The following is a 21,230-nucleotide window of genomic DNA, read 5'->3' on the forward strand; positions in this document are numbered from 1 at the left end:
ATCACAGTGCAGTTTCCTGCTGAGTTTTGCTTTATTTCTCAGACTGTGGGTTCCACGTAAACGCAAACACACGGCGAATATCTCTATGCCTGTATATATGCAGGTTTCCCTCGACCCTTCCCAGAGCTCAGCTGAAGTCCTCTAGCTACTACATGACACAAAGTGGCTCTTGGGGTTATCACAGGTGTAGAATTGATCCCTGTTTCTGGTTCTCGGGGTCTCCCCAGGCCGTGCAGCCCCTCCAGCTGCTGCAAACTGAACTGTTTGGGGGGACTGAGAGGGTAAGGACCCTCATCCTCAGTCCCTTCAGGCCACCGGGCTCCAGCAGGGATTGCACTTCACAGAGCCACAGAAAGGGTCAGGCTGGAAGAGACCACAGCAGATGACCCGGTCCAACCTTCCTGCCCAGCCAGGGTCAGCTCTGAGCACATGGCGCAGGCTGCGATTCGGGGAGGGGGCACGGGAGGGGACACAGAGGCTGAGCGAGCGTGTTGAACACCCAGCACCGGCCTGAGGAGAGAACAGCGGGCCGGCCCGGGGGCTGCGGCACCGGCCTGTCCGCGGCCTGTTGACGGGGTGGGGGCAGAAGGGTGCGGGGCCGGGATCTGTCGGTGCGGAGCTGCGGTCTTGGTGCGGCGCTGTCTGCGCAGGGCTGTCGGTGCGGAGCTGGTGCGGTGGTCTGTCAGTGTAGGATCTCTCGGCGCAGGATCTGTCGGCGCGGGGCTGGGCTCTGTCGGTGCGGCGTCTCTCAGTGTGGGGTCTGTCGGTGCAGGGCTGAGCTCTGTCAGTGCGCGGCCCCTTTAAGGCCGCGGGCCCCGCGCGCCGCCCGCCCGGGGAAGCGGCGGCGGCGTCACGTGGGGGCGCGGCGGGCTCGTGACGGGCCCGATCGCGGCGCCGGGGCAGCCGCTTCCCCCCAGCCGCTCCCCCCGCAGCTGCGGGACGGGGCGGGGCGGGCGCCGCTTCCTGCCGGGCCCCCCGGTCCGGTCCCGGTCCCGGCCCCGCCGCGGCAGCGAAGGCAGCGCCGGCTCAGCATGGACAGCAAACCGCTGCTGCAGGAGCGGCCCCCCGCCTACAGCCCCGCCGCACCGCCGGGCGCGCCGGGCTACGACTACGGGCACGGCAACTACGGCGCCATCCCCGCCCCGCAGCCCGGCTTCCAGCCGCCCCCGCCCTACTCCTACCCGGGCACCGCGCCCGCCGCAGGTGAGTCGGAGAGGTTGGGAGGGCGGGCTCGGGGCTGGGGGGGAGCGCTCCGTGCCGCGGGGCTGTCCCGGGGCTGTCCGGGGTGCGCGGCAGGAGCGGGAGCTCCGAGCGGCTCCCCCGGCGCTGGCGGTGTCGGGGCTCTCCGCGCGGGGGGGCGGGTGCGCACCGATCCCATCCAGGTGTTCCCCAGCGCCGGCCTCCCCTCCCCGCCGTGCCCCAGGGGAGTGTGTGTGGTGCTCTCCCCAAGTCCCGGCGGGCTGTGGCAGCATCGCTCCCACGCGGCTGTCCTGCCCCGCAACAATGGCAGAGGCGCTAAAACTGACCCCAAACTGGGAGCTTTCCGTGCTGCACTTCGCTGTACTCTGGTTAATGTTTACTTTTTTTCGTGATGCACTTCAGTAGTCTTGGAGAGACTTAAGCAGGTGAGTAGGTGCAGTACTTCTGTTAGCCGAGTTGGTACTAACATCTGTCAAAGGACGAAGTAGCCTCTCAGGAAAGAGGAATGCTTCAAAAGTTATTAACACAGCAGACACAGACCCGAGTCATCAATCATTGAGGCCACAGATTAATTTTCTTGGTAATAACTTGGAGCTTATTTTCCTACAATACAGGTATTACTGATTATTTTCAGTTTTAGTAGTGACGTAGGACTTCACAGATGTGTAACTTGATTCAAAAAAATCAGAACTCTGCCCTGGGAAAGAAGCTCAAAATGACCATACCTGGGCAAAGTGTACCTTGGCTCTATTGATTACAGTGCATACATCTCATCATTCCTTTAAAATGCTTTTTTTCAGTTGGAGTCTTTAATGTTTGTGCACTAGTTGAGGGCCTGTGTCTTCTAACTGCAGCTGTTGAAATGACGTGTTCTCTAGCTAGCTATATGGGCCTTCTGAAAGTTGGGTGTTTTCTCTGTGCTCCTTCCTCTCTACTTGCATCCTATCACTCCTACCTCTCCAGTTATAAACTTTGTATATGGAATTGAAGCTTGAAACCAGAGGAAGATTTATTGTTTCAACTCATTTGTCTGCTGGAGTGGGACATACGTGATACCTAATATTCAGAAGTGAAAGCTGTGGTCATTGTTTAAACTGGTCCTCAACAGCACTGAAACAAATTCTTGAAGTTAATTATTAGCTTGGTGTCCTTTCGAGATAGTTAAATTGTGCTGGATACTTGGGCTTATGAAGTGGCTTTGCTATTAGATGTGCCAGATGTTCCAGCTCTACTTTTGATAGAGCTTAAAGTGCTCAATCAAGACTAGATTTCTGTTTCCTGTTTTCTGTGTTTTGTTGTCATACTTCTAAATTATTGTTGTTCTTTGTGCCTTACATGTGGTGATTGAGGTTTTTTCTTATTTCAGGGTATGCTGTTCCTCCCCCGCCATCACAGCCAAACTATTCGAGCACGTACACCATTATTCAACAGCCTGCCACCACCACTTCTGTGGTTGTAGTTGGTGGCTGTCCTGCCTGCAGGTAAAATGGCTCTTGAGTTGAAACATAAACTCAGCTCTGGGTTTTACTTTTTCAGTTAGAGGTATCCACATGGTTCCTTGGTTTTCAATAGTTTCTTGTTGTGTGTGTACTAGAATAGAGTTAATTGAAAAGGCACCAAGATGTAGCAGTGGAGTGCTTTGGTTTATGTGGTATGAGCTTGTCCTGATGGGCTTGTGACAGCTGCTATAAATAATACAAGGCACTTTATATAAAACCATGAGTCTGTTCTTTATGATGGAGGAAGATCTGTGTGTGGTACTTTTAATGAAAAGGCACTTCAGTAGCAGATGTAAAGGGTAAGTTCTTGGGGCAGAGGATGACAGGAAGTCCCTTCTGATGTGTTTATGGTGATGGTGAGTAACGTGATTTTATTGTGAAACTTTCTGTAATCTTTGACCATAGTCACTTCTGTCTTTCTGGCAGTCTTGTGGAAGAACTTGTGGTGTGTGTCCCCATTCCCAACATCCAGACTGTGCAAAACAGGGCAGGGTAATTGTCAGTATATGCTGAAAACATCAGTGTCCTAAGGCTTTAAAGGCTCTCTGAAAGTCCTTTTGTTGCCTAAAATCAAGGAACAAAACTTTTGAGGTAGTACTGGTATAGATAGAGGGCAGTTCTTTAGTGGAAGCTTTCAGGTGCATGGCGTGTATAGGTGCACATACAGTACAGGGTTCTTACAAGTTAATAACACTACTTAATTATCATATCTAGTGGGTTTATCCAACCTGAGAACCTTTTGCCCCTGGTACCACCCTCAGAATTGCCCTGTTGGAGCACCTCCAAGGCTTCTGGGCCTTCTATCTTGTTTTGCCTTGTTATCCCTGTCCAGGTGCACGTGTCCCAGACACCAAGTCCTTGCTACAATCTTGTCTGTTGAAAAGACAGTTAAACAGAAATTCAGGAATGGGCACAAACCTTGAGTAACTGTTAGAAACTGTTAGCTGCTACTTCCAAGTGTGAGAAACTATATAGGTATATAAAAATCTACAAATACATAAAGTATTAAAATCTACAAATATATAAAAATCCTAAGGCATCACTTTAACTGCAGAACAGGGAGATTGATAGACCTGACTAGAAGTGTTAGTCTGATGCAGTGGTGAAAAGCAGAAGTGGTCAGCTGCTGTTTGGAGTTAGAGCAAGAAAACAACTTCCCCTTTGGAGACCACAGCCATAAAAAAGGAAGAAGGCCCTGAGTGTCCACACTAGTGCTGTAAGTCAGCTGGAGACCCTTTCACTTCTCAGTTCTCTTCCCGAGATATTAGGTCATGGGTGAGGGCAGAGGCAGTTTGGGCACTGCTGTGCCAGCTCTGACTCAAATGCAGACTCACTCCCCTCTGTTAAAGTGTATGGGAGTTACCCCGGCGGCGTCTGGCAAAGAGGCACTTGGTGTCCTGCAGGTCTGAGCCCTTGCTTTCCATTCCAAACATGTAGGAAACAGACTTGCCCAAATAGCTGAAGTGCTGCCAGGCTGTCATGTGGCAGTGGCTGTTGGTCCCCCAGGGGTCTCCTGGCTTCGCTGGAGTTGGTGTTTGAGAGTCAGCAGCTGCCCTCAGAGGTGGATTCAAGTTGGAAGTGTCCTGTGGTGCTGTGTAAGAACAGGAGCCTGCTGAAATGCCACCAGTTAAGGCTGAAAAACCTGTACCAGCCAGAGCTATTGATCTAGAAGGTGTGTGTTTTAAACAGGGAGGGAAAGCCTGTGCTGAGCTGTTCAGAGCATGGGGTAGATCCTGCCACCTGAGTGCTGGCATTAACATGCTGCTGCTGTAGCTCAGCCAGAAGACAGGACAGCTCTTCTGCACTGCTTGGTAAGAGGCAGGCAGTGTGTTATACAGGCCTTGTGGCCTGGAATCCAGTACAGCTCAAACCATTTTACTGTGGAAGTGGTCTTAGAAATAACTTCAGATTGGTTGGCTCTTGCTGCTGTTCTTTTTTTTTTTCTTCCCCCATCCCTGGAAGTTATCCTGGGATAGTCTAGGAGGGACTTTTGAAAGAATCATTTGCAAATATAATATATAACTTTAGCCAAATTTGGGAAAAGGAGTAATCTGTTCAGTGTTTTTAAGTGACCTCACTTGAATTGTTTTCTTAAGTCATCAGATGTACTCTGCTAGAAGTACCCACAGCAAAATGTGCTCCACAAAAACCTGGTTTAGTTTTCGATCCTCAGTTTTTGGTTTAGGCTGTGGAAAAAGTAAGTTGTGAGGAGAACTCTGACATCTTGATTACTGTGAGGCACAGGACTGCAGTGCTTAAACTGCAGAACTCTCCTCAGTACTGGGGAACTGCTCTGGATCAGGGAATCCTGAGGATGAGTGGCTGTATCTAGTAGTGCTGTGTCCTAGTCTCCTTTGCAGTATCACTGTGTTTGTTCCTAGTTGTCTTTAGAACAAGATTCAAGTGTCAAATTAGGAGGGAAAGATCTCTGATTTTTGAGTCATTAAGGAATTGGTAGCCTGGTAGTTCATGAGAAAGAACAGCGAGGCTGGATGGGAAGCAAAATATTGGAAATATTCATGGGAACCTGAAGGGTCAGGGTTCATGTTCTGGAAGGTTACACTGGCTGCTTCTCTTGGAGAAAGAACTCTTAATAATCTTCTTTGACTACTCAAGACCTTAAGCACAGTTCTGGTTCACTTGCTTGTCCTGGAAACCTATTTTATGAAGAATACAACGTGCAGCTACACTCTGAATGCAACACTGAACAGAAGAGTTGTTGAAGGGGCATTCAAAAACTTAAAAAGCTATTAATGGTACCTAAAAAACTTTGCTATTAAACTTCCAGGTCAGTTGTCCTGTTACTTTTTGATTTGATGGTGTGCATGATGGGTAGAGGAGTCCCTCTGTTTTAGATCACCGGGAAAAAGCCTTGTTTGTGGCTGTGGAATAATGGCTAAAGGCCATTGAGAGGATTTCAGACATCAGAAATACAAAGCAGTCTTTTGCACTGTGGCATGTATTGGTGTTGCTAGTTGAAATAAAAACCATTTCCAACTTAAAAAAACATGATGCTGAGGAGAAATACACTCTTATTTGGGTTGGTGTCTTTTTTGTTACAGTCATGGGTGATCATGGGGTTAGTAATCTGGCTAGAGCACAGTGGATCTTTAGGTTTTATTTATGGTACTCAGCCATAAAAGGTACAAAGTATCTCCAGCAGCAGCTCTCAGGTGTGTGGCCTGCCCCTGGTCACTGGGAATTGCATCCTTTCCCTTCTCTCTCTCAAGCTCTGCTGCCATCTGAGGGGTGACTTGTCTGCCTTGCAGGCTGTACCTCTTGCTTACAGCTATTTGTTAGTCAGATAATGCTCATTCCTAATTGGTCAGTGTTGCTTTCTAATTACAGACCTCAGTATTAATGTGTGTCCCATCCTTCCTTGCATTATTAGAATGTTTTGGGTGGTTGCAGTCCTGTTGTCTCAGCGTTCCTCTCCCAGCTCTGATGTACAGAGAATTAAACTGACTTGTGGAATCTTGTCAGCTCCATTCTTCTAGTTGGCATCCAAGTATCAGCCAGATCCTGCTTTTTAAACTGTTTTGTGTTCCCAAGTACAGATTGAGTCATTACAGACACTGCCTTTCGAGGTCCAGCTGTGTAATTGTCTGTTTAGCTGGGAGAATTCAGCCTGGCTGCTTCTCTCGGGGCCACTTTCATTTTCTCTTTCTCCATCTTCCATTGCTGGGTAGAACTAACTGCAAAGGAATGTTTGTTTTCCTGTTGCTTTAACAGAGGAAAGATCCCTTTCAGAATTGTGAGAAAAATCTCTTGATCTGATGGTTGCAAAAGCCAGTTTCTTCAAAATCTGGGAGAGGGCCTATGATGGGCCTCAGTGGATTTTCATTTTCCTGTTTAACAATATTCAGATGCTTGGGAGAAAGGGTGAGGGAAAGGACATCACATTGCTGTGCTGGGACAGCTCTCCCCTCTGACAAATACAGAGCATCTCCTGGAGAAGCATCCAGTGGGTCCCAAATTCTGCTAACCCTGAAGCTTCCTCTAGGACTGGAAGATGAGACAAGTTTGAATAAAACTGTATTTATTCTCAGATCTCTTAAAGCATTCTCCCTATCACAAACGTGGGGGTATTTTGTTTGTTTAGGTTTTTGTGTTTGTTGGTTTTTGTGTTTTTTTTCTCGACTTGACAAATTGATAATTTGTCAGATTTTGCTTGAAATTTTGTTTTCTTCAATTAAACCCAAGGGAGTAGGCTCTGGGAAAATTGCACTTAGCTGACCAGGTCCTTCAACATTTCAGTCTTTTGCTTTTACTTTTATTATTTCAGTCACAAGTGCTGTGTGGGGTTTGGTAAGAGGCTGCTCAGCATACAGGTTTTCTGTAGTTATTCACAACAACAATATTTAAACTTTACGTAGATATTCTTAATATAATTTCATAGTATATACTGGTTAAATATGAAAAGAAGTAAAAGAATAAAAGGTAGAACAGAGCAGCCCACTGTTTAGAGAGCACCTCTGACAGTCTGGGGCAAACCTGTGGATTTTTGGTTTCCAGCAGCAGGGTGGCATTGAGAGAGATCCTTTTGAACCTTGGGAGCGAAGCCAACTTTGCAGTACCTTTTGGAGAGAGCTGTGAGGAGGAATGGCTGAGCAAGTGCTGCTGGGTGGGCCCAGGGGCCCAGGCTGTGCTGGGCTCAGAGCAGCTCCCATGGCACCCACTGGGGCCGTGCTGAGCCATGCCGGGCCGTGCCAGGGTGTCCATCCCTGCTTGGCTGTGCCTCGGTGTCTGCAGCAGCTGGGCTCTGAAATCCTGCACTGGCTCACACACGTGACTATGAAGGGGAAAGCCTTGGTCTGGCAGAGCTGTTTGGAATTTCTGACTAGGAGAGCTCTTACTTTCCCCCCCTCAGCCTGAGAGCAGCTGCTTACAGGAGGTTTCTGCCTGAGCCCCATGGAGTGGAGGGCCGAGCCTGTAGCAGGGTCCCAAATGAGAACACCCACAGCTCTGGCAGCCTCTGAGGACTTTGTTCTTCTGGTCTGGCATGATTTGTGGACAATAATCAAAACATATCTTTCTTATAAATGAGACTTTATGCAAATATATTCCCTAATGGGACTGTATAAAAATCATAATCTGGTCCCTAATGCCCACTCTGTCAGTGGCCCTGAGTTACAGCATTTTTTTTTCATTAGTGTCACCATTTGTGTTGGAGAATACTTGTTTGTATTGTGATAATTACGATTTCTTTGTAGCAATGAGTTTTGGGAAAGAGGAGGAAACTGACCTTGTGTGTTGGTCACCAGAGGTGGTACCAATTTGGCTGTGCATGCAGATGAGGGAGGAAAAGCCACATCAGGGCTCTGTCTGGTTCTTTCTGATAGATGCCCACTGTGAGAGAACTCTGACTGGCATGCAGAGCCTGGCTTGGGAGGCTGCACCTTGGTGTGAGGGCATGAGGCTTGTCTCCTAATTAGTGTGTTCTCAGAGCTGGAATTAAAGCAGTGGTGCTCCTGCATTAGAGAGGGCTGGTGATCTGGAGGCATTTCAAGGCAGACAAGAGCCAGACACAGGCTGTTCCCACTGCCAGAATTGCTTTGGCTCTGCAGCCACCCCTCTGTGTGGGGAATGGGGGCTAAAGCACAAAGAAATTCAGATAAATCTGCAAATACTGTCGTGACTCTTACTTGAGGGTGATTTTCAAGGATAATTATGTTTACATGTATGTACAGCTTGTGTTGAGGAGGGCAAGACATGGCTACACAGAGATTTGGGGTCCTTTCTGTGAATATGGATCAACAACCATTCAAGATGCCATCAAGGTGAATTGGAGGAGCTGACACTTTTCTTCATGAAAATCAAAACTGTAAACATCCAGTGCTTGCTCAGTTGCATATATAATTGTCAATTCTTTTTCTTGCAGGTGAGATTTAAACATATGTAATGCAGCTGCTGCTGTTGCATTAGCCAGGAGATGATAAAGAAAGGCTGTCTGGTTTTGTTTGTATGTTCAAAATTAAAGATTTAGTGTGGAGCTTCCAAAGTCCATAATTGTCCCCAGTCTGATGTTTCCATTGAAATCTAAAGTTTGAAACTCTACCAACCTTACTGGGAGGTTTGAATACTGGGATTACTGGGATACTGGTTTGAAAATTCCACCTGGTTGATCAATGAGGGAGTATCTGTGCAGAGGAGAAGAGTCTTCTCAAGTGCAGTTTCTTTCCAGGTCTTGCAGATCTTCCTGTACCACCAGCCCATCTTTGATTACCTGGAGTGACCCTTTGACTATATTTGTAAGGGCTAAAAAATGCTGATAAGCCCACATTTAAATACTGTGATGTAGTGATAAGTCTAAAAATGCTGTGTTAAATCATACCAAGGCTGTGTTCACAGATCTCATTATTGGCCCTCTGATCCTGAGCACTTGACTTAAGATCTTAATGTTTTAATGCTTAATTTGAAAAAGGAGGTTGTCTGAAAAATAATTTAGTTTTAAATACTTGTCAGTGAGAATAATTGACCTTACTATATGGAGTTGGCAGCTGCAGTTACAGCTTAAAACCAAGATGCTGCTTGCAGTATAAATAAACCTTTTCACTTTATTTTTAGAGTGGGAGTGGTGCAGTTATAATCAGCTTTTATGTGGTTTATGCTGTAGAAGAAAATTTATGTTTGGTTACATTAGTGAATCTACAGTTTGAATATGGAGTCTCTAATTACTCTGTAGCTCAGGTAAGATATACAAGTAAAAAGTGAAATATTCTTAGTCTCCTTGATAAAAAGTATTTTTTTCTCCTTTTAAATTTAGTAACTGGCTAAGCAGTGGTTGGGTAAGTGTTCATCTAAAATTAGGTGGTGACACAAATCAACAGAAGCCAAGAAGAGTTTGTGTAGCTGATGCTGCAGTGTAGGGACACTGTTGTGGATGTGACAGGAGCTGGCTCTGAAACAACAGGTGTGTTGTGGGGGTTGTGCAGGTGCAGTTCTGATCAGTGTCCCAGTGAGTGTCCCTGGCTCTGCTGCTGGCCTGGGCTGGCCCTGCTCCTGCTCCAGTGCTGACCCAGCAGTGCTCCCTGTGCTTTGCTTTGTCCCTCCCTGGGCCTTTCCCCTGCATCTGGTGCTGAATATGGATGGCAGTTTTCTCATTTTTATTTTTACTTGGCATTTTGCATTACCACAGAACACTTCTGATGAACTCTGTTTAGGCAGAAGGGAGTTTAAAATAAATTCTATTTAAAGTGTCAGGGACATGTGCTGACCAATAGACTTGGGCCTTTGCAAGCTGATTAAGAGGGTGGATGGGAATGGGTTGGGCCACGGTCATTGCTGCTCAGGGCTGACCAGAAGTACCCTGATTGATCCCTCCCTAATGTTTAATTAGTGTGTTTATTTTCTAAGGTCACATCAATAGGCTGCTTATACTCTTAACTAGACACTGTGGCTTACTAGTCACAAATGTGGGCTCCAGGGCAGGAACTGGATATGGAATTGTTAAGAGACAAGGAGATTTCAAAACAGTAACAAAGCAGTGCCTGCAGGAGGGGAATGCCCAAGGTGTGTGAAAGGGAGAGGTGGCATCAGAGTGACAGCAAAGCAAGGCAGGAAGCACAACAGCTGTGGTGTGCTGTGTGCTGCACCCTGTGTGCATTTCCAGAGTAATGGCATTTGTGATGTCATTGTGATGCCTGGAAAGGGCTTTGCATTTCTTGGATGAAGCTGTAGTAGAGAAACTGCCTGAATCTTGAATTCCTCAGAAACATCCAGAGTATGTCTGAGCCTCTCTGTCCAGGTGGGATGTTACTTGGCTGACTATGGGCAGGAGAGCAGAGAGGTGAAACTTCCATGTTTGAGGAGGCTTTGCTGGAGTTCTTTGGAGCTGTGGGGAAAGAACAGTAATACTTAGACTACTGAAAGTATCTCTACAAAACGTGATCCAGCTCTGGGAAAAATAGTTGGATCTGAAGTCCTGAAGAATGTATCCCAAAAGCAGAACACTTCTGCAGAGCTGATCTCTCCCTGTTCTTATTTCCCTGGTCACACAGGTGTTCTTATATTGTTATGGTAAAACAAAGTGCCTGCCCTGAGAGCTGGAGCTTTGGGCCTGCCTGACTCGCAGGGAACAGGAGTGGTTTGTGCTGAGTGTGTGGGAGCAGCCACAGTGGCCAGCACAGGCTGAGCTGGGGACACTTGTGTGCTGGGATCCAGGTGGTGGCTTCAGCATTAGTCTACATTTTTTAACTTGTTGCCTTAAAGGAGTGTTATCTGAGGACATGAAAAGATAAAACTACTGCTGGGATCAGTGGTGCCCTGACAGTTCCTTTGTATCAGATACCGAGCTGACTTCTATCACAAGGATTCTGCAAACAGAAATAAAGTGCATTAAAATGAGGGAAAGCTTAAGCTGAACATGAAGTTGCATAAGCAGCAGAATATGAAGAACACTTTGAAAAACAATATCAAGAACACTTTGAAATGCCTTTGGCTCCTGGTGATGGTTGAGGGGAAAGTGAATGTTTCTTAAGTTTAATCAGGTTGCAGTGTTTCAGCCAGTTGGGGTAAGGAAATGGTCTTTGAGCCTGGTCTTCCTTCCTTCGCTCTGTGCTCTGTTTACACACACAAGAGGTTGTCCCTGACTGCTCCGAGGGAAACAGCAGCTCATTGGCCTTGGCACCTTGCTCGTAGCCTGTACTTCAGGGTCACTTAGCTCTGTTTGTGTTGACTTTCAGTGCACCAGGGAATCCAAGAGGATACATCTTGTTCCAGTGTTTTGCTAAACTCCAGCAAATATTTTCTATTTAGTAAAACTGTGTTAATTTCTAGAGTCTGGAGACTCTGGTTTTACTGTTTGTCTTCGTTTTGGGGGACTCAAAACTTTGGAAAGGAGTCAGGGACTGAAATTGAGGGACATTTCTGCTGTTGCTGAAACAGAATTTCTGATGTAGGGTGGTCATGGAGTTAGGGCTCAGCTGCAGCCAGGTAACATCAATAGTTGGTTCTCCTACAGTTCTAAAGGGACATCAGTTTTTAGAAGCAGAAACCAGGAACAAACTCCAAACTTTTCCTTGTTCTGTAAAAGGTGTGAGATTTAGTGACTGCCAAATCACAAAGTGGTAACTTGGAGGCAAACTTGGTGGGTGTCCTTGACTGAGTCTGTTTTCCCTTTTTGCAGGGTTGGCGTGTTGGAGGACACCTTCACCTGTCTTGGGGTTTTGTGTGCCATTGTATTCTTTCCAATTGGGATTCTGTTCTGCCTTGCCTTGAGGCAGAGAAGATGCCCTAATTGTGGGGCAGCTTTTGGCTGAGGGGATGGACGTGGATGTGCTTTCGGAAGCTACAACTCTTAGCGTACTCTTTCTAATGTAAATGTCATGTACAATCATTTTATTTGCTTCAGACCTGTTTTGTAAAGTGTGAAGAAATTTAGTCTCTTGCATGTAATTTAAACTTTAATCTTTTATGAGCATGTGCATTGCAAAACATGAAAACCTGACTTGTTTTCCATGTTTAGTGGCACCTGTTGAAAACTAAATAAAACTGCTTTTCCTTTTGCAATCCTCAACTTGTGGCTGGATTATTAAGTATGTGACTGGTGTGTCTGATACCATGTAGTCTGAAAGCAGAGTTACTAATTGTGGCTACAGTAAAGGATAAGTATTTTCCAGAACCCTTATGCTGATCATAAACCATCATCATGGTTTGAGGCTGTAGTTGTTTGGGACGTCAGGATATTTGAGGGAAGTTTTGCAGCTCATGGCCCCTCTGTTCCCTCTGAAGGCACAAGCAGTGAGAGGGTCAGAGCCCTGCTTTAATTAGTGAAGGTTTTGCTTCATGCAGATGTGTTGGGTCTCAGACAGCAGAGCCTTCTGCCTGCAGCAGGGCCCCCCCTCTGGGGCACTGCCAACCGTGAGCTGCCCTGAGTAAAGGCTTTTCCATGTTAGGTGTTTCATTCTGATACTGAATGATTGAAAGCTCATACAGTCTAGGTTGACTTGTTTCTAATATGCTTTAGAAAACAGGTTCAGGTGTGAGTTACCCTTCTGAACAGTGGGTGTTTCAGACTGAGGGGTGGATTTTATGCAGGGCTCTCTAGAACAGTGGCCTTGGCCTTGAAAGGCAGGCTGAGAAGAGCCAGCACATGCTCATATACTATTTTTTGATATTAAGTAACTGAAAGGCATTTCACGAGTTGAATTCCCTGTTTATGGTAGTAGAGGTAGGCACCACAAAGCCAATGATCCAGGGGATGCAGGAAGTGTGTGCATATGTAAAGGAGAAGCATTTGGAGTAAGGATTAATCACAGTACAGGCTTTATAGCAGGTGGGAAGTATCCTCTGAGCTGTGCAGGGATGAGGCACCTGCTGCTGGTGCAGAGAGTGTTTCTAGCATTCTAGGCTGATTTCTGAGGTGATTATTACTGTAGGAACAGGCTGTGCTGGATTTACCACATCTGAGCCTGAGGTAACAAACTGCTCAGCTCTGCTTGTGGCTGAAGTTAAAAGCTCAATTTCACTTCACTTCACTGTGCCAGCACTGAGGCCTTTGCTCAGCTTAACCTGAACTTTTCAAACTTCAGCTGTTTCTCTTTGGGGGAGAGGCTGCAGTGATGGAGGAACTTCAAAGGCAGCTTTTTATATTGGCACTTGAGAAAAAATCATGGCACTGCTTTATTGTGACTTTTTATCAGACTTAAAGTTTGACAACACGTTCTAAAGACAAAACTATCATTGAAGAATGTGTTAACAGTACAACATTAGACTGAAAATGGGTTTCTGTTAACACTTGAAAATTTGTATGGGAACATTAAACAAAGCATTACAAGTTGTCTATTCTTAAAGGATAAATATTTATTTATAACCTAAGGTATCTTAAACAAAATAATATATAATCATTTATACAGGCCATTCTCTAGTCTGGAGTAAGGCAGTTGTTACATTGTTCTGTTTGAAAAAAAAAATCACTTCTTTAGTAGGTGGCATATGCAGGCTTATCTTCTAGAACTTACCATTGCAGCTTCCAAATAATGAATGCCAGAGGTTCAGATCTGTGAGCTATTACTTACACTGATTCACTAGAGCATCCAAACTATCTCCAGTATTTTCACAAATCCTAATACAAAAAAGCATACTGTAAAATCAAGCCCAGGTGCTCAAACACTAGCCCAAAGCAATTACCTCATTAGAAAGTACAGGTTTTAAAAGCCATCAGAGCTCCCTTCCAGTATGCCAATATTGTACAGTAATTACATTTAAATAAATTTTTAGAAGAGGTTGAGATAGTAATGGTGGTTACTGGAACTGGGTGTTGGTAAGGAAGGAGGAACGTGTGTCTGGGCCGTGTGTTCATCGGATGATCGGTGCTGATCTGTCATTTGTCACTGTGGGGCGGAGTTTCACCGTTGCAAAGGGATTTTCTCCACTGAAAAGAAATGCATGAAGTTACTCAAAGGCTTCCTGCAATCCAACCCCAAATTTAAGCCGTTCAGCTTCTTCATAAAAGTTGTCTTTGAACAGTAAGTTATGGTTTGAGACCAAAGGATTCTGTGCAACTCTTAGTTTAACTTGAGTTTGTAAAACAAAGTTACATATGAAGGTTCACTTTGCAGTGATCCAAACATTTGGGAAGTTAATGCCCACTTAGATCTGGACTTTTTTAAACAGCTACCAGTCTTCAAAGATTTTTGCTTTTAACCCTCAAAGACAGTTAAAGAAATGTTAAGTCTTACTCCCTGTCAAACTACTGGAGAGAAACATTTTTCTGAAGGGCCTGTGCATTGCATTTCACTTGAGGCTGCTCTGGAGAAAAGTGCAACCAATTTCAGCCATAATGTTTTACCAGTGTCTGGGAAAGGTTGCAGAGAAATTAATGATAAACATCCTTACTTTCTCTTACAATAGATAATATAAGTGAATATAAAAATCAACACAAATCAATCAGTGTAAAAGTGTTAAAAATGTACCTTAGAAAAGGTGGTTTTACAATGCCATTCATGTCTGGTTTCTGTAAAAGAAAAAGATATTTACATAAGATTATAAACACATGCTACAGGTGGTCTCACTATGTTGCTAAGGGAAAGAGACCCTGTCATTGAAGTAGGCTAAACTACTTAGCCATTTAGAATAGTTAATGTAGTTCAGCTGAACCGAATTCTCTCAGAACATCACGTGGTGCTGAGAAGTGAGGGTAACCCGAGAGGTGGCAGTGTGGCTCTGTCCCAGGCTGCTCCAGGCTGCAGCATTTCAGGTGGGATGAAACGGAAAACTGTTGGCGAACTAGTTGTGCTGCGGGGGAGGTTGGGAAAGCAGCTAATTTCTACTTCCCCCCCACCTCTTGCTTAATTACATATTTGAAACTACAAGCTAATTGTTTCTAATAAGTGTCAGATAAAGCTCAAAGAAAGTTGGTATCTACATTCTTGCATGCAGCAGCAGGAATATGCAGTCACCCTTTATGGAGCAGCTTGACTTGTACTAATAATTTGGTCTATATGGCCATTTTGGTTTTAATATTTCAAATTTCAGGCCTGTCAGCCTTTCCAGACACACTGTGTTGTACCAGCAGTTCCCAGTTACCATATTCATGGTACCATGAGGCAGGTGAAGAAATCTCTATTTATTCAGGTCCTCATTCAACAGGGTTCTTAACTCATGCTTGACTTGTGATTTCAATGAAATTAGTCATGTACATCAGTTGTAAATAGATTTAGACCATGATTTAGGCCTAGTTAGCCCTTAAAATTAATTAGAATGAAAAAATGCCTGAATTACAGCTTACTGAACACCAATCCTCATCAAAGCTTCATCAACTACCCATCTTTTTTTTTGTTAGTTTGTCTTGCTCTGCCTAGTACTGGCCTCTAGCACAGCATGAACAATGTAACTGGCTAGAGCCATCCTCATCTTCTTGAAATCCTGAGCTATTTTTTCTGTGTAGTCTGAAACAAAAATAAGATGCCTTGAATCATTTCCTGCTTGTGCACAGGAGGCACAGTGAGCAGACTGTTGGACACAGTATGCAAATCCTGTCCGAGGCTGCGAGCCAGCCTGGTACAATGTTGGGCTTCTTTCCAAAGCCTGGGGGGGAGTGGGGGTTTGGGACTTGCACAGAAGCAGGAAAGACAAGGAAGCTCTGCAGCTTCCCGAAAGAGTGGAAATAAATAGTGACTTAGGAGCAAAACACTTGGGTGCAAGGGCAGACTCTCCTCTCCAGCTCCTTCATTCTGTAAGGTAACAGGTAGGATGGGATCACAGTACAAAGGCAGTGAGCTGGGGGGTGCCTCAACAAAAGTGGTCATTATTATATACTCCAGAATTCCTAATTTATTTCAATCTTGCTTTCCATGTGGACATTTAGATTATCAAAAAAGATGGTTTTGTTTTACACTCCCATGAGCTATCAGCTTCCATTCTGGCCTCCAAAGAGATTATACTGTTCTAATTAGAGCTCTGCCAACTAACTGATCTGCCATTCCTCTTGGTTTTCCAGTTCCTTAAGAATGTTAGTCCACAAGCCTTAAGTTTATTCCTAAGCCTCCTGAATTCGTGCCACAAAACAGAATGATCCTGAGGTGACTGCTCCTGGGAGCAGAGTGGCCACAGCAGCACAGTGCAGGGGTGCTGCCACCATTGCACAGATCCAGAAAGTTTTTAAGCTCTTTAATAAGTGACCTGGTCACAGGATAGGGAACTCTCTGGCTTGGCACCTCCAAGGAGGGCTCATACACCTCTGAGCGCAATCACACTTGAAGGCCACATTGATCCCACAGGGCTCAGCATGGAGCTGCAGGGGAAGGGAGCCAGTGTATGAATTCTGACATTGCACCATTACCAAGGCTCATGGCCTCTTCAGCCAAAAATTAAAACCACAAGTATGGCAAAATATAGTTTCTGGTCTTCAGAGTAATTTTAGAAGTTTCCAGATACTTGTTTTGAAAGTGACTGAACACTGAGATTTAGGTCTTATTTCTTGGTAATGCATCAGAAAAGCTTCATTCCACATAGGAAACACTCCTAGAAACTCATCACTGCATAGACTATACACTTTCTATGCCCCATGGTTCATAACTAAGAAATACACTCACCTACTTGAATGTGGATTCAAATATGGCATATTCAAATATATATGCTAATATTAGGCTGTTCTGGTCCCCCCAAAATTGCAAATTTTTTTCACAGGAATAGTTAGATGGGAAAAAAGGTATCCCAGAACATGCCTGGTCCAGTGAAATGGGGTTCTCTAACTCAGAGAAGCTTCACAAGTCCCCAGCAACAACTGTCATCCTTGTTGTTTACCCTGCTGTAAATCCCCTGTGCCTTATAGCTCTGAAACCACTGAAGGTGATGGATTTGTACTACTTTCCATGAGAATTTCTTTTCATGTTGAGCAGATTCCATTGCTGAGAAGTTTTGCTATGCAGAGTGTCTCCTGCTACTGTCACTAATATCCCTGAACAATTCTCCCCATGAGGATGGATGGACTGAAGTGCCCAAAGCCCCTGGTACTCCTGAGCACAGCTGTGTCATAGGGCTGGGTCAGGCACAGGCAGCTAAGCCAGAGGGTCCTTGTTCAGGAGCAGGTCAGGGGGAACAAGCAGGGTGGGGTGTTTGGTTCCCAGCACGGGCACTCACCGCGGGCTCCGCTCTGTCCGTCGGGGTTTTGGGAGCAGGACCCTTGGTAGACTCCACTCGTTTGTCTGCCTGGGAAGCCCCCAGGTAGTCTGGTGGTGGGAGGACAACTTCCCCTTTCTCCACAAGATTTACAGAGCTAATACTTCGGATTGGTGCAGGGCTACAAGACAGAACCCAACAAATGGCATTCTCAGTTCCTGGAATACATCTCTCACTTACCTCTAGGACAGGAAAGCACAAGAGTGCATGAGCTGGAAGTTAATGACAGTGTGCAATGCCCCTGAAGTCACTGGGACTCTGAATTACAGCTGTTCCAAAGCTGCTTCTTGGGTCTGTGTGCAACCATTAAAACATGTTAATGCTATCAAGGCCTACTGTTAGAAAGCATTTACTGTACCTGTTACTGAACCTCAAAAAACATGAGCACAAAAAGAACATTTCTAATAAACATTAGTGAAGGTTTGGGCATTTCTGCAAGTGTCACCCAAAATGTTACCTTGGCACTGGGGCAAAGGCTTTTTCTTCTGACTCTTCGAGTGGCCTCGTGTACGATGATGGAAACCATCCTTTTCTGTAATGAGAAAGGTTTGTTTTGTTATGTAAAATTGGAAAGACCTTTCAAAAGACAGCAGTGGACAAAACCATAGACTCAACAAACAGTTAATTTTTGAAGACTTGATTTCTGATTATGCCAAATTAGTGTGCAAAACCTCCCTAAAGTAGGTGCAGTGGTTTTCCTTACAGAAAGACTCCAAGTCCCCAGGGAACAAGAGCCAACAAAAAAGGTAGGAAATAATTTACCATCTGCTAAGAAAATCTGATGAGACTCACTTTTGCTTCATGTTCAAGGTGGGTAATATATTGATTATCTTACACTCTGGTTGTGTCATGCTCCCCATAGAGCCAGCCATCCTTTTCCTCAGCCACCAGCAGTGTGATGATGTCCCCCTGGGCAAAGCTGAGCAATGTCTTGTTGCTTCCAGCAGTATGTGGGAAGATTGTCTTCACTTTTTGCCTTTTCATTATATTTAGTCCCGTGGCAACAGAAGTTGAACGTGATAAACTGGCATCTTCTGAATTCTCTGTCAAAAAAAAAAGAGAAAAAAACCCCCCAAAAGCAAAATTAGCCACCCTAACAGAATGAAATGCAATTAGTAGTCTGACAGGGAAAAAAATAAAGGCATATTGAAGTACAAATCAAGTTCTGAGACTTTTTACTTTTCACTTAGACACTTTCAGTCACCTGCTAATATTTCGTGTCACCATGAAGTTCTTAACAGCATGTGCATTTATACACACCCCCCCAGCATGATAAAGCTGAACCAACAGGCATAAAAAGTTCTGTAAGTTTTAACTGGCTACGTTTTCCCCTTTTGGCATGAAAAGTGCTAAACAATCACAGCCATAAAAGAAAGGCCTTTGAAAATTTTCCACTCTAAAAAAAGGTAACTGTGTATAAAATCCAAGATTTCACTTTCCAATGTGCCTTGCACTCAGCTTCAGCATTGAGGAGCATCACAGATACTTGGCACTTTGCAGATATTGAAACTAAATGTTTACCAGAAGGCAAAATAAAGGTGGGCTCAAACCTGTGTTATTTGGCTAGTACCATATATTGTAAATGCATTTACAAGGAAGAAATGCTTAAATTGCTATTATCACATTGAAGAGTTCTTAATTTCTTATGCTGTGAGCTAGGCATAGTTCTTTCCCTTCCCAATGGCAGAGAAAGTAGAAAAATAAAAATATTAGAAACTTGGAAAACAAATGTTAATTGGATTTTACATTTCAGGAAAGAAACACAAGACTCATTTTGTCCCATGTGCATTCCTCCCTTACTGCTACGTGCCCTTAAAGGAAACCAAAGTGAGACTGTCAGAGCATTTATGTTTGTTTTGTGCAGTGAAACAATCCCTGGGATGTATCCTGTTCAAAATTACAGAGTGCCTTCTGCTGATAACATTGGAATTCATAAGAGCAGTTAAGGTGGGTTAATCAGTGACACACACAAAGTGATTAAAGTAGAATACCTTGACCTGCATTTTAGTGCAAACAATTCTCATAACACATCTCTCTCCCGTTGGGTAACTTATATATATGCTTGTAAAGACCATTTCCTACTCCTCTATACATCCTGGAATTTGCATCATCGTAGTAGTCAAGAAGCCCCAGGAGAATTTTGCACACTACAGGATGTCATTGACACTTCCCCAGTTGCAGTGGAGGGACACTCACCTGCTGAATGGTTTAGTTTTTCAGAAGGTGCTTTAGGAGCTGCTGCAGGATTGTTGAACATATCCACGAGTGGGCTCGTGTACGCCCTGCCCGTGGGAGCCGGGGGCACGTTGGATGCATTTTCATGGTGAGGATAAAAATCATTGCCAATCTACAGCCACAAAAACAACGGCATCAGTGCTGAGGAGACAGCCATCACTTATTTGCAAGATTGAATTCTAGAGAGCAATGCTTAAATATTGCCCAATGATATACTTTTAGACATGACATAAAGGCCACGGTCCTATGGAGTTGCTGATTGAAGGTCTGTAAGAGGCTTCTGTCCCTTGATCAACACATGTGAGTGGGAAGGCTACAATAGCCTATTTTCCACAAATAGCGTGATGATCTCCAGATATTTCTTCTTCAGAAGGTTACTATAACCATTTAGAAATTCATCAACTAATGGTGACACACCATACTAACAGGCAGAAATGAGAATTTAACCTGTATCTAACAAGCTAATAAGAATCATGAAGGGAAGAAGGAAACCAAATAGAAAATAACATTTTGTTTAAGTCTATATTGAACTACTGAGCATGCAATTAACTTACAGACAAGAACACTGGGAATGCAATGGTTAGAACTGAAGTAGCCCTGAGGCTGAGCTTCTCACAGCTATACTGGGTGTTTTCCCATAGCAGAGCTTCAGTTGAATGATTTTGGTTCCATACCCAACCTCAGTATATTCCAACTGAGATACAGCAGAGACTCCACCCCAAATGTTTGGGTACAACAGAAGCCAGTGAGGCCACTCCCCTCCCATTCAAGAGGGCCCCTGTCACCATCAAAGACCAGCATACCAGGGTGTTTCTCTCCACCATCGGTGAGGGCTGCGGAGTTCCAGACACTGGGGTGGAACCAGGTGTCCTTATCTCATCGATCATCATTCTGACCTTCTCAGGCACTTTGGTGGCATCACTGCAGATTTCCTGCCACCCAGGCAGCTTGGATTTTAGGAAGTCTGCACACTGCATCCAAGTTAAAAGGTATTTGTCAGAGATGTGCTTTTTCATAAAATGGCACAGACCTCCTGCTTAACTTTCATTATACCAAAATGTTAACACCAGCAACATGGAAGGATTTTTCTAAGTAATACCTCTTGGTAACAAAGAATATGTTGTAAAAAGAGGCTCTGCTTTTGCAGGGTCAGATACTGGAATCACCTGATCAGTCCCGGTATTTTCTTCTTAATATACGATTTTTCAAAAGTCACAGTAACCCTCAATTGTTGCTACAATGCATTTCATAGAATAGTGTATTGTAAACATTTCAGTGGACTGATCACAACACTTGTCAGGCATTTCAGCATTCCTTGGATATTTCTGGCAGGGTGATCCGTGTGCTGCAGGAGATGCTGGAGCTCTCCTCATATGAGTGGATTTCAGGAGTTTCATTTCTGTTCACTGACCTGGACATGGTAGAAGTGCATGTGCTGGGTAAAGCTGCAGTGCTTGTCAACCAGAAAGCAGAACCTCCTTTTCTCCTCCAGGAGAGCCTCTCTGCAGCCCTCGGCAATGAACCGCTGGATGTCGCTCTGGCGGGAGCTCACCGTTTCCAGGTACTGAGGGAAAAGGAAAAAGCGTCACTCAGAGCCCCTGAGTTTTATTTGATTCTGTATCCAATTACTGCTGGAAACTCCAAAAGCCTTAGAAAAAGCTTTTGGGAAGGCAG

At 44.8% G+C, this 21,230-nt stretch overlaps 2 protein-coding genes across 2 annotated transcripts in view; one reads left to right on the forward strand and one right to left on the reverse strand.

Moving 5' to 3' along the window:
- Positions 1 to 596: 596 nt before the first annotated feature.
- On the forward strand, positions 597 to 12,216 carry BRI3 (brain protein I3). Its single transcript, XM_071570710.1, has 3 exons — positions 597 to 1,203; positions 2,567 to 2,681; positions 11,827 to 12,216. The coding sequence occupies exons 1-3, from the start codon at positions 1,032 to 1,034 to the stop codon at positions 11,957 to 11,959; spliced, it is 420 nt and encodes a 139-aa protein (XP_071426811.1). The 5' UTR covers positions 597 to 1,031; the 3' UTR covers positions 11,960 to 12,216.
- A 1,082-nt stretch (positions 12,217 to 13,298) lies between these two features.
- BAIAP2L1 (BAR/IMD domain containing adaptor protein 2 like 1) overlaps positions 13,299 to 21,230 on the reverse strand; it is a 34,979-nt gene continuing 27,047 nt past the window's right edge. The window contains exons 7-14 of the mRNA XM_071571225.1: positions 20,968 to 21,120; positions 20,360 to 20,527; positions 19,518 to 19,668; positions 18,157 to 18,364; positions 17,779 to 17,853; positions 17,283 to 17,442; positions 14,615 to 14,655; positions 13,299 to 14,073 (exon numbers count right to left, since the gene is read on the reverse strand). Coding sequence (XP_071427326.1) covers positions 13,998 to 14,073; positions 14,615 to 14,655; positions 17,283 to 17,442; positions 17,779 to 17,853; positions 18,157 to 18,364; positions 19,518 to 19,668; positions 20,360 to 20,527; positions 20,968 to 21,120 — 1,032 coding nt within the window. The 3' untranslated portion in view covers positions 13,299 to 13,997. The remainder of the gene's footprint in view (positions 14,074 to 14,614; positions 14,656 to 17,282; positions 17,443 to 17,778; positions 17,854 to 18,156; positions 18,365 to 19,517; positions 19,669 to 20,359; positions 20,528 to 20,967; positions 21,121 to 21,230) is intronic.

The sequence above is a fragment of the Pithys albifrons genome, chromosome 16, assembly GCF_047495875.1.
Source record: "Pithys albifrons albifrons isolate INPA30051 chromosome 16, PitAlb_v1, whole genome shotgun sequence".
In the NCBI taxonomy this organism is placed as follows: domain Eukaryota; kingdom Metazoa; phylum Chordata; class Aves; order Passeriformes; family Thamnophilidae; genus Pithys; species Pithys albifrons.

Coding starts and splice junctions, on each gene's coding strand:
- BRI3 (XM_071570710.1), top strand. CDS start 1,032: ATGGACAGCAAACCGCTGCTGCAGGAGCGGCCCCCCGCCTACAGCCCC. Junction 1,204..2,566: donor GGGCACCGCGCCCGCCGCAG/GTGAGTCGGAGA, acceptor TTCTTATTTCAG/GGTATGCTGTTCCTCCCCCG. Junction 2,682..11,826: donor GGTGGCTGTCCTGCCTGCAG/GTAAAATGGCTC, acceptor CCCTTTTTGCAG/GGTTGGCGTGTTGGAGGACA.